Below are 12,211 nucleotides of genomic sequence, written 5' to 3'. Positions count from 1 at the left end.
AAGCTAAAAATGGCTTTAATTTGGGTGTCTTCCGCCTGAAAATGAATCCCCTTCAATAAAAGACAATGAAAGAAGTACATTTTCCCAATTATATTTTTTAATTATTCCACTTTCCTCTATTAAAATGTTGGCATGTATGGCTATGTTCCAGATAGCTCCGAGCCAGGATGATGTTTGAACAAAAGAGTTGCTGTTGGCCCTTTAAAATGATTTAAGCCCAGCTGGAAGTGAAAATAGGATAGTCCCCTCACTGCATGCAGGTTTTTGCATCAAATAAAATGCAGAAACGTGTGGATGTTGCTGAGTTGTATCATGGTGTCCGAAATTAACACCAGGACCAAATCCCCCCACTTTCCATAACTGCCCATGGGATCCTTAATAAAACTACTGGTTGCAGACCTGTTTCCTATCAATCATTCCTAGTGACATACACAATCTGAGTTGAATAGATACAAACTTTCTTTTTCAGTGTTCACATCTTGACCATGCTCTAAATATTAGTATGGTGAAGTAAAGTATTACTAAGGTAGCAATTTTCTCTCGTTCTTCAGTCCAAGCAAGTATCATATTGTGTGAAATTAGATTTTTTTTGCATGTTGAAAAGGTTATTTGGGTGCTGCATGCAAAATGATGTTAGCTAAATGGAAAACAAGAATGGATATTTGTTGAGTGGGTATGAATTTTAAATGACAAGAGAGATCATCATATCCATGTTGCAATTGGCTATAGTTGTGCACATATATATATATATATATATATATATATATATATATATATATATATAAATATATTTATATATATGTGTGTTTATTCAAACAGACACGTTTCTTCCATCACTAAGGCCTTGATCAAGGCAGCGGTGACGGCTGAAATCCATCTGTTTGAATAAAGCCTTGCACATTGTTCCTGAGTGAGCATTATTTTGACTCTATTTTTGCTCTGCCGGTCAATGCTCCACCCTCCTCAGGGAACGGGTCCGCTTTTGGAGCATTCTTGGATTGATATATATATATATATATGTATATATATATCAACAAAGCATTCCATGAGATTCTTCATGAACGACCGCACTACGGAGAGAGAGAGAGAGAGAGAGAGAGAGAGAGAGAGAGAGACAAAGAGAAAGACTAACATAATTTTATTAAGATTAAATGCCTCTCTTCTCTCTCTTCCATCCACCTGGCAGCAAAGCACTACCTGCACAATTTTGAGATCCACGCAGCATCAACAGGGATTGTTCTGCTGAAAGTTCTTCCCCTGGAGCATCATAAACACTTTCAGCAAGCCTGGAGGGTGGGTTGTCTGTCATGTTTTTGAAACTCAATCTGCAGTTATCTTGATGTTCAGAAGCAAGGCCCTAAAGTAGGGGTCTGTTTCTAAAAATCAAATATTAGCCTTGGATCCAGCATTGCATAGACTAGAATAGAAAGTGGCGAAGTATGACAAATGCTGTGATCAAAATCTTGAGGACCAAAATATCGTCAGGAAAGTATGTACAGATTTTCTATACATAATTCCACCTATATGTACCTTAAATATGTATATATCTTTAGTGAAGGCAGATGTGGAGAATAGTACATTTATACATACATATGTTCACATAATTCCTCGATATTTCCGTTTTGGTTAATTTGATCAATTGATATTCTAAAATCAATATTCCAAAACCACAATCAAATATTAATGACATTTACATGCTGGGAGTTCTCTCCCAGTGTATATGCATCACTGTTTGTTTTGGTTTGCTTCTATTGAGTATGGTTAGGCTGTGAACAGAAAAAATGTATGGAGGAAGGTCTGCTTTACCTAGGGCAGGTCTTCTGACGTACAGTGGTGGATTGGTGCTGGTCAAAGGTTTCAGATGGCTGAGCAAGTTGAAGCTCAGTTGTCTGAAACCTAGCAGTCCCTCAACTCTAAATGAAGCCAGGGTATCGTGAATTTGGTGGAATGGGTCCTCTGCCAAACTCTTAAGGATGTCCTAAGTTTCACTTTATCCTGGATAACTATTGATAACTTGATGACTATTTTCCATCATTGGGTCAAATTCTACCTCTAATTGTTACAGCCCAGTATGCATTAATGCTTGCCCTGGGCACAAAATACATTTTCCTTCTTATAGCTGTACTGCAGCTTATAACCCTTTGGAGGCTGTACCTTAAACTGGATACCCTTTACACATCCAGATAGCACTAAGCAAACAAACCATGGCTCAAGTCTTCATATTCCATCACACTATTCCGGTTAGCAGTATGAAAGGTGTTCCATTTTTATAGTTTTTGTGTCCTACTGTTTGTGACTCCTATTTGTAATCAAAAACAGACAAAATAAAACAGAAAATACATACTGTTGCTTTCAGATGGCAATTTAGTCAATATCAGAGATCAGCCGTAACATGCTCTATTGGCCATGATAGGGTTTCAGCAGCCATCCACCACTCAGTATGGCCAATAGTACATGTGGCCATCTACTTTAAAAATAGACACCATCGTAAACTTAACATATGGCACTAGTCATAAACAGATAACATGGAAGCAATGGCAAGGTCAAAGAAAATTCATCCCGCTTTCACTTTTGGCCCTAGTTGCGCGCTCCAGCGTGGCTTCAGGTGATGACAGTAGGCCCTTTACGCCCAGCCCTCTCATGGATCTGAGATAGTTTCAGTGCAATAGCTATCAGGGGACCCAGCACCGCCTGTAGGGGAAAAGAGAATATCAAGAGATAAACCTTAAGAAACTTGATACAAAATTTAAGGCTTCTCTAACGAACTGTGCACAAAAACAGGTTGTTTAGTGATATACAGTACATATTTATCACTAGATTTAACATGATCAAAACGATACAGGACATCAAAGTAATTGACAATTTTCTACATAGAGGACTAGAGGGATCAATTATATTTAATTTGGTAACATTTGCAGAAGGTTTACTAGGTGATACACATTTCTTGCTTTTTTAAGGGAGATTATCTAACTGATGTAATACTGGGATCCTACTTTAGAGTTAGGTGGGATGAGAAAATCCTATAATTTGGGGATAAATTGCTATACCTAGTTAATCCTCCAGCAGAATTTCCCCCATCATATTATTTTGTCTGTGGAGAAAATCCCTTCCATGGAATCTCTTCTGCATTCAGCTGTTTCTCCTCAGAAGGAGGATTTTGCATTACCAGCCATCCCTCAATCAGGTTCTTATATATCCATTCCTGCCGTACCATTAGGACCTAATTTTCCAGGTACACTGTCAGTGCGGCCAGTTGAGATCTTAGTGGCATTTGTACAGTAACATTTACATGTCAAATTGGCGATTACCTACCTATACTTACTCTGTTCCTGATCATACACAATTCTCGTCATTCATGTTGTGATAACCTCATAACAGGCATTGTTAACCAAAGCCCTGCTGTTGCTCTGCCAGCGTTATGCTAACCATCTGACCCTCAATGCTCTAGGTATTGTCAGTGTTGCTCTTGTAAAAAGTTTCTCATTGAGATGTTATTGTTGCTGAATAAATAAATGGTATATAAATAAATAAAAAAATACAGAAACGTCTCATTATAAAATTAATTATAACAAACAAGCAGCAGGAATATAATTCCCATTTGCATGGGTTTTGTTTTTGGTGTTATTTCCCCCACAATTTCACTGAGAATTAATGTGTTAGTTGTCGGTAACAGTCCTTCCATGCACTCATAATTATTACTTATGGCTTCACACATCCTCCCCAGTTCACAGCTTTTCATCTAGGAGCATTTGTATGTCTCAAAGCAGCAACTGAAAACTCACATTTGTAGGTCAAAAGCCCTTCTTAAATTAATAGATTGTTTGTTGCATATGTCATACAGTGATTAAAAAATATAGGCCCATATTTATACTTTTTGACGCTAAACTGCGCTAACGCAGTTTAGCGTCAAAAAATTTAGCGCCGTCTAACGCCATTCTGAAGCGCCATGCGGGCGCCGTATTTATGGAATGGCGTTAGCCGGCGCAAGCAGACCGGCGCTGCCTGGTGTGCGTGGAAAAAAACCACGTAGACCAGGCAGCGCCGGCGTTGGGGAAAATGGCATTAGGGCGTCTTAAAATGGGGCAAGTCAGGTTGAGGCAAAAAAATCGCCTCAACCCGATTTGCGCCATTTTTTACGACGCCCAGACGCCATTTAAATGACTCCTGTCTTAGTAAAGACAGGAGTCATGCCCCCTTGCCCAATGGCCATGCCCAGGGGACTTCTGTCCCCTGGGCATGGTCATTGGGCATAGTGGCATGTAGGGGGGCACAAATAAGGCCCCCCTATGCCACCCATAAAAAAAAAAAAAAAAATTTATACTTACCTGAACTTACCTGAATGTCCCTGGGATGGGTCCCTCCATCCTTGGGTGTCCTCCTGGGGTGGGCAAGGGTGGCAGGGGGGGTCCCTGGGGGCAGGGGAGGGCACCTCTGGGCTCATTCTGAGCCCACAGGCCCCTTAACGCCTACCCTGACCCAGGCGTTAAAAAGTGGCGCAAATGTGGGTTTTTTTTACCCGACCACTCCCGGGCGTGATTTTTGCCCGGGAGTATAAATACGACGCATTTGTGTCGCCGTCATTTTTTAAGACGGGAACGCCTTCCTTGCATCTCATTAACGCAAGGAAGGCGTTCACGCAAAAAAATGACGCTATTTGCCCATACTTTGGCGCTAGACGCGTCTAACGCCAAAGTATAAATATGGCGTTAGTTTTGCGCCGAATTTGCGTCGAAAAAAACGACGCACATTCGGCGCAAACGGAGTATAAATATGCCCCATAATGACTTACTGGGGTTGGTTTAATGACTAGTGTAAAAAGGCCAACGTAGACCACTTGCAAGTTATAAAAAGAGGAGACACCCATGCTATTAAGGTGTGTAGAGCGAACTACCGGACAATCCTGAAAGCAAAAAAAAGCAGAATAGGAGGAGGATATGTGGGCAGATGTACTGGATGCTGCAGGGGTCAAAGTCCAGAAAATGTTTTGGTTCTTAGTTAGCAGGAGTGAAGGTAACTGAGGTAACCCTGCAGAAACTTCTGTTCTACCCAGTGAACGGGTTGCACATTTTGGGGGATTATGTTACCACACTGCTGTAGATGAGAGCCAACTTGAGTGTGGGAGTGCCCCCAGCAGAATGAGTCAGACGCAGCATTCAGAAATCTTCTGTCTTGAAGAAATGGAACGTGCAGTTGTCTTGTACAGGCCTGGGAAAGCCCTGGAAAGCCCCTGTGCCTCGATAAAATTCCAGATGATGTTTTTATTTCTGATCCCAGGGTATGAGTCCCTTATATTAATGTGGTCTCCAACGTCATTGCTACGGAGGGAGTAACTCCCCCCTCCTGGAAAGGGTTGGCGATTGTACCAATCTTAAAAAAAGGAGACCCTAGCATGCCTTCAAATTATCACCCTACTAGTCTGTTAGATAACCTTCAGAAATAGTCTGCAAACAGGTGTTGAAGAACCAGATCCTTTCAGGCCTCCAGGCAGGTTTTAGGCAAAAAGTTGCTGCTGTTTATCAGGTCTTTCGGTTTCTTTTGGTCAAATGGAAGGTGGTGGATCTGACCAAGGGTGATGTTTATGTGGCGTTTATTGATCTGCATGACACTTTTCACCTGCATCCTAGAGGGAAGCTTTGGGAAGTCCTCCTGGGGATGGGGACCTCACCTGACCTCCTTCACTTGCTTAGATTGCACCACTAGGGGCACTTTGTGAACGTAAGGTGTGGGGTAAAAGGGGAGTTAACTGACGCCTTTCCAGTTACCCAAGGTGTACTTCAGTGTTATGTTCTTGCCCCAACCGTTTTCCTTTTATAGATCAACAACTGCATTGCCTACCTACTCAGTTGTGTGAATGACTCCCTTCCCCTGCCGGGGGTAAAATGCCCAACACTCCTCTTTGCAGACAACACATTGTTGCTGTCTAAAACTAGGAGGGGTCTCCAAAATTTGGTTGATAGTTTCAATCAATTTTGCAGAGATTTTCCCCTTAAAAACAACATCTCCAAGACCAAATATATGGTTTACTCCAAGAAAAGTTGGATGGAAGGGGTCATAAAGGTGGGCTCTGAGGTATTGGAAAGGGGACATGAGTTTGGCTACTTTGCTATAAGGGTAGACGAGTCAGGATCATGCAGATTTGAAAATGTACCCTAATTGTGAAACACTGAGCAAGGGAGACATTACTCTATGAGCTAGAACTTTGGGGCCACTGCAACATTAGCCCCTAAGCCACATCAGAAAATAACTTTTTCAGTGGACTCTTGGGGCTAGGAAAGGGCATGCCATCGGCCCCCCTCCATTTAAATGAAGGAATTCACAAGATAGCGCAAGTGCTAGAGCTAAAACCCTTGCTGTACTGGATTCGAGTTTGGAGCCCCGACGAATTGTGCCTTCTCAAGGAGGGTTGAAGGACATCATTGTGGCCAATTGGGGGGTGGGGTGGTTGGATAGTTGAAGGCCTTCATAAAGAGTTGGCTTAATTTGGGCTTAAGGGCATTTTGGAGTGAGCCACAGACCATTCGGAGAGGATCTGCCGCTGCAGTGAAAAAGCAGGTGGAAAATAAAGCCAGCAGTCTCAGCCACCGAACTTCCTTTTAAGGGAGTCTAACAAATGTGCTTCTCCTCCACAAGGTTGTTTGCAAGGCTGAGGAGTTACTGAAGTTCATTCGCCCAGCAGGGGCCTGGGTCCTATACTTACAATTCAGATATGGGTGTTTACCTGTAGCAGCCTTTACTGTGAATTGGAGGAAAATGAACCAGGAATCTGACTGCTGCCTGCACAGCATTACTACCTGTGAAAATGATGAGCATGCGTTATTTTTTGGTCCCCATTAAGCGAAACCAAGGTCTAAGTGGATTGTCCCTATTTGCAGATCCCTACGTCTATTGGGAGAGGCATATAGAATAAGTGACACTACCTAGATTGTGGTTGTGGCTGTCTCCAAATTCCCGTACTCAGCACGGATAATTAGAAGCAAAGCACTAAAGGCTACATAAAGATAGGCACTGGGCGACCCTTTTGTGATTACAATTGTTTGAGGAATTTTTGCACATAGTTTTTAAATTATTTTTATGGTTGTTTTATCTGTTTTATTCTCTTGTTTTAACTGTTTTGATGAATGTATATATGATTATGAAACTAAATGTTTCGAAATATCAATAAACTATATGATACAATACAACTTACTGTACCCATTTTTCTCTTTAAGCATGGTCTTCGGATATCATTATCAGAGCATGTTTCTGTTACTTGTTTGCACGAGGACAGCAATTGTTATGCTCATGCGGCCAACAATTTCACCTTGCTTATAATGATCTGAGGTCACATTTTCATTGTCACTATCCACAGGTATAGAGTAATAATGCTTAATTTAGAAGAAGGGAAATAGGTAGGATCATCTAAGAATGTATACAAGATTCCTGGCCTTATTTACATGGCAGAGCTTGATGTCCAAGCGAAATAAATTAGAGGTTGATTTCCTGACCTTTCCCATTATCAAGATCTTGATTTCAGCACTGTTGATAAAGAGGGAGCATTCCCTCATTCAGTAATGTATATAGTTGAAGAATTTTGAAATGTTGTCCTAAGTCCCACATATTTTGGAAACTGGATGAGGATCTGTGTTTGGATGGAAATGTCCCCTGCATCGTAAATGGGCATGCACCCCTGCCCTAAGTGCCTAACCGCACCAGAAACTGGTATACTGACTTTTATTTAGGCACTAGCGTCATGCTAACCTAGTGTGGACACAGAGGACTACACCTGCCCCTTGACAATGTGGAATCCAGCACCTGTTCTGTCTCCTAGAGGGGTGAACCAAAGGTGCTTTAATATTAAGCCATGGACTACCGTCCTTGCCCTGGGAACATCACACAAAGTAGTGATGCCGTTATACTTTGTCTTGTGAATGTATAGTGTGATAAGACCATTTTCTCTTGTGTTAGCTAAAGTACAGTGTACTGACCCCTTTCTGGTAATCTTTTGCTGTGATGACAAACTTAAAAATATTCACTTAAATGCCATGGGTATGACGATTGTGTGTGTATGTGCAGTGTGTTTGTAGGACATGCATGGAAATAGGACTCAGTGTGTTGTGGGAGTCTAAGTACTGGGGCCAGTGTAATCGAATTTGGATGCTCCTGATTTAGCATGACACCAGTTGGAAGGTGAGAATAGCTTCCCCCACAGTCGAATTGTATTGCCTGCATTCCTATGGATGGACCCAGACACTATGGAGACTGGCTAACCTGAGGCTACCCTTTGGAAATTGCATGAGAGGCTTGTGAGCAAAAAATGATCATTAATTCTTCATAAACCCTTCTACTAGGTAGATAGTAAGGGAGAGGTGAGGGACTGCAGTTTCTGTTGTTGAAGGTGAGGACAGTTATAGGAGGTTCTGAGGTTCTTATCTGATTGCTGCATCAACAAAGTGATGGCAGCCAGGTGAAGAGAATTCATACATCATTTTGGCCATATGTGGACGTGGAGTAAGCCCTTTAGCTACCTGCTGTGAAAACAATTACTTTGCATTGCAGAACTGACTGGAAATGACACTTGAAAGAGAACCAACTCATACCAGTTCTGAATGCTGAGACATGCTGAGACAGTGGATCTAAATCCCCTGTTTATAAAACGTGCTGGGATCCAAACCACCCAAAATTATTCCAGTTCCCAGTCCTTCAACACAAGGAAAAGCAAATGCTCCTCAGAGTACTCAGAGGACCACTGTGTGATGAGGGCCAGTGTCTGCATGACCACTAGTCTCCCAGAGTAGAAGGGGCATCACCTGAAACCTGCAACTTGCTGGAGAAGCTGAGGGGCTGCCTAAGTGCCTAAAACCATGCCTGCCTGCTCAGAGTGAGAAAGAGAGAGGCAGACCTGGAGGAGATTCCCAGCATATTCCTGGAGTGTGAGGCACTCAGAAGTAGCTGACCACAGACGGATTGAAGCCAATCCTGACATAAAATATGCAAGATCCCCTTGCTTCCCTTTGCGGGTCCCACCTTCAGCTATGTGAGGAAGTATTCACCAACACCGCCGGACTGGGTTCTTTGGAATCTGTTTTTTCAAGCCCAGCGTTGCTGCTGGTGCTAATGTCACTTTCCTCAGCTCCCCAAGGTTTCAGACGTAGGAGGGCTTCAAAGAGGGAGAAAGGGAGAGAGAGGGAAGGGAGGTGGCAAAAAGAAAAAGGTTATTTAAAAGAAAGAGGTTAGATAGCGAGAAGAGGGAGAATGGATTTATCAAAACAGAGAAATACAGATAGGATAGAAAGGGCGTGGGGCTTGTTCAAGCATTTTTGTCAGGGGTGTTTTTAACGCCACAGTCTGGTCCTTTTCACCAAGCTGTCACTGAGTGGCCCAGAGTTCCCTTCATAATGTCTGAGCCCTCGTGCTGCTGCTGCCACCCAAAGTGCCCACCAAAGAAGAGCTGCTACATTAGCCTCTAAAACTGCAACAACTGAAGACAACTGTCCACCTGCGTTGCATTCAGGGCCACAATTGGTGCAAAGGAGCACACACTTGCACCAGACTCCAGGGCTGTGACTTCCAAAATGAGCACTTGTCTGCATTGACTTCTAGTCTACAACTGCCATAGACAAGTGTCTACCTGCATCGGTCTTCAAAGCTGCAAATGCCAAAGATGAGAACCCACCTGCTCCAGTCACAAGGGCCACAACTTCTGAAGATGAATGTCCATCTGTGTTTGTCAGAAAGCCATAACTGCCTGCAAGTCCACGAAAGGTGCTGCTCAGTGCTCATAATCCATAGTCTGTGGTCTCCTGCAATGGCACCGAAGCTCAAGAGTGTGAAGACGCTGATGGGGTCGTACCGCCAGCATTCAGTGGTGTTACTTAGTAGCTAATGAGGTACTGTGTCTGCACAAACTGAGAAACTGTGCCTGAACATTAGCAGAGATTGAAAAGAAAATGTTTGCTGGTATCGCTAACCTTTGCCAGCATGGACTTGCTGGGTCATAAGGCTATTGAACTGACCTACGGACATTCTTTGGGGTAATCACGTCAAGCTTAGCCTATGCATGTACCCATATGTTTCTCCAAGTTATATGAGGACAGGGAAGGAGGAGGCAGGCACCATAATATCTGCATTTCACAAGTTCTTTTCGGAGGGTTAACCCCATAATTGCACTACCTTTGGAATGCGTATTTATATATAATGCTGTCTTATTCTAGTACTTTCTTTACTTGAAGGGCGAGCACTGGTTTGAACAATACTGTGTTTGATAGTTGACTCTTAAGTTTTAAATTCTTGCCTCTCACACTACCTCCCTGAGAAGTCTGTGACTGCTTGCCACTGCTTGAAAGTCAAGTGTGGAAAGGGTTCCACTTAGCAAAGGTTGCAGAACCATAGGAGGATGGGCTAAAAAGTACCAGTAGCAAATGGCCTCAACAACCACAGTTGGGACCTAGTAGCCCCTGTCTGACCTGTGGCCCTCCCAAACAGGATCTGATAATCTAAGTATTGCATGCTTACATCAGGAAATGTAGGTGATGTACCACGATGAGCTGGGATATAAGGTCATGTATGTGCTGAACAGAGTTGCTGAGGGTGCAGAAAAGTACTGAACCCTGTAGATCATTATTGCTAATCTGGAGTGTGCCACACTGATTCTGAGTTTGAAGCTGTACTATAATGCTGGGATGTGCAGAGCGCTTCAAGAGGTATCTCTTGACCCATTGTACTGTATGTATTTTACCACTACTGCCTCTGGCCCCTTCCACTTTTACTACTAAAACATGCACCTACATGTGCAAAGATGGAGATCTCTTCACAGAAGGATAGGACAGGTAGTGTCCAAATGTAAGTTTGAGAATTGCATTTTGTAGTACATTAGTAGTACTACTGTAGTGCTACTTTATTTACTACAAAATGCAGTTTGTGAATTGGACCCATGGTGGTTGTGAAAACATTATTAGTTATTTGGAGCAGCATCCTTCTAAATACCATCAGAATCTTTTAGACTGTGTCATTCAGTGACTGGTAGTGTAATTTGAGACTTTGCAAAATGTTGTGCACTACAATTGTTGCAGATCCCACTAGACTCAGGAGAACAGTCCATGCCCAATTTAAAATGCCCCATGGCCCTTAGAATAATAATTCATGTCTACACTACTGTGTTTTCAACTCAGTAGTTTTTTTTAGGATATAAGCTGAGAGTTTCAAAGAGCTACTCTGTTTGATAACCAGAGTCTTCAATTTTTAAACCAGGCATAGGCATAATAAATATGTTATAGACTTTTATACAATACTGATCTGCAGTTGTTGGAAAGAGACATGTCCAAATTACCTGTACAATGTGAACATTCGGCACACCAGACACTGTACTCGAGGAAACAAGTTCTAGACATAAATGGATTTGGTGGAATCATGAGCTGCCTTTGCAGAATCAAGCCTTACCACACCCGCCATCTCCTCCACTACAGCGAGCGCCACAATACCGCTCCAAACTGATGACAGCGATGCAATGCTTAATGACATTCCTGATGTCCCGTTACCTTTCTAAAAGCTTTGCTCCCAACGCGATAAAATTGTTCCAGCCCATGATGTTCAAAACAGACAATCCTACCTGCAAGCTGAGACTCAAGAGGCCGCTGATATACCTGCATTGTCATCTCTGTCTGATTTAAACTTTAGAAAGCCCTGAAACTAAGGACTTAGAATAAGGTCTTCTGCTGTTACAAACACAGACCCCTAGAATCCCCATTCACACTTCCCTAAACAGATGCACCTAACATTACTCACCCATTTTTAGAGGTTCTGGAACATGAATATTTTAGATCCTCTTAAAATGGGTGACCAGGTTCTTTGGCAAATACAAAGCCTCCACAATATTTAGTAGGGAAACCGTCTTTGGGGCAGCCAGACAAAACCATGGTGTATAAATGGACAAGCCCCCAATTAAAGAGGAATCTGTTTCAGATGACTGTCTCAGGGTGAGGACACTGAGTGGAGAATTTACTAGGGACAAGAAAGTGGCACTTCCTCTTGAAGGGTCTCCTAAATAATACTCAGCAAACACAAATGACGACATTTGGTAAACTAAATAAAAATAAACCTTGCAGATTTATCACCAAGCCTAAATGTCATTCTTGTGGTTTGCTTTGTGCACACATGTCCGAACATCTTTGTTAAGGAGAAGAGCCGCAGTGTACAAGGATAAAGTCATTGCTCATTTTCTCCTTCCTGACGGCCA

General features: G+C 42.5%; 1 protein-coding gene across 1 annotated transcript in view; it reads right to left on the bottom strand.

Moving 5' to 3' along the window:
- Positions 1 to 1,123: 1,123 nt before the first annotated feature.
- PGM5 (phosphoglucomutase 5) overlaps positions 1,124 to 12,211 on the bottom strand; it is a 712,996-nt gene continuing 701,908 nt past the window's right edge. The window contains exon 11 of the mRNA XM_069228665.1: positions 1,124 to 2,691. Coding sequence (XP_069084766.1) covers positions 2,602 to 2,691 — 90 coding nt within the window. The 3' untranslated portion in view covers positions 1,124 to 2,601. The remainder of the gene's footprint in view (positions 2,692 to 12,211) is intronic.

The sequence above is a fragment of the Pleurodeles waltl genome, chromosome 1_1 (genome assembly GCF_031143425.1).
Source record: "Pleurodeles waltl isolate 20211129_DDA chromosome 1_1, aPleWal1.hap1.20221129, whole genome shotgun sequence".
Classification (NCBI taxonomy): domain Eukaryota; kingdom Metazoa; phylum Chordata; class Amphibia; order Caudata; family Salamandridae; genus Pleurodeles; species Pleurodeles waltl.
This window is presented reverse-complemented; position numbering and strand designations above follow the sequence as displayed.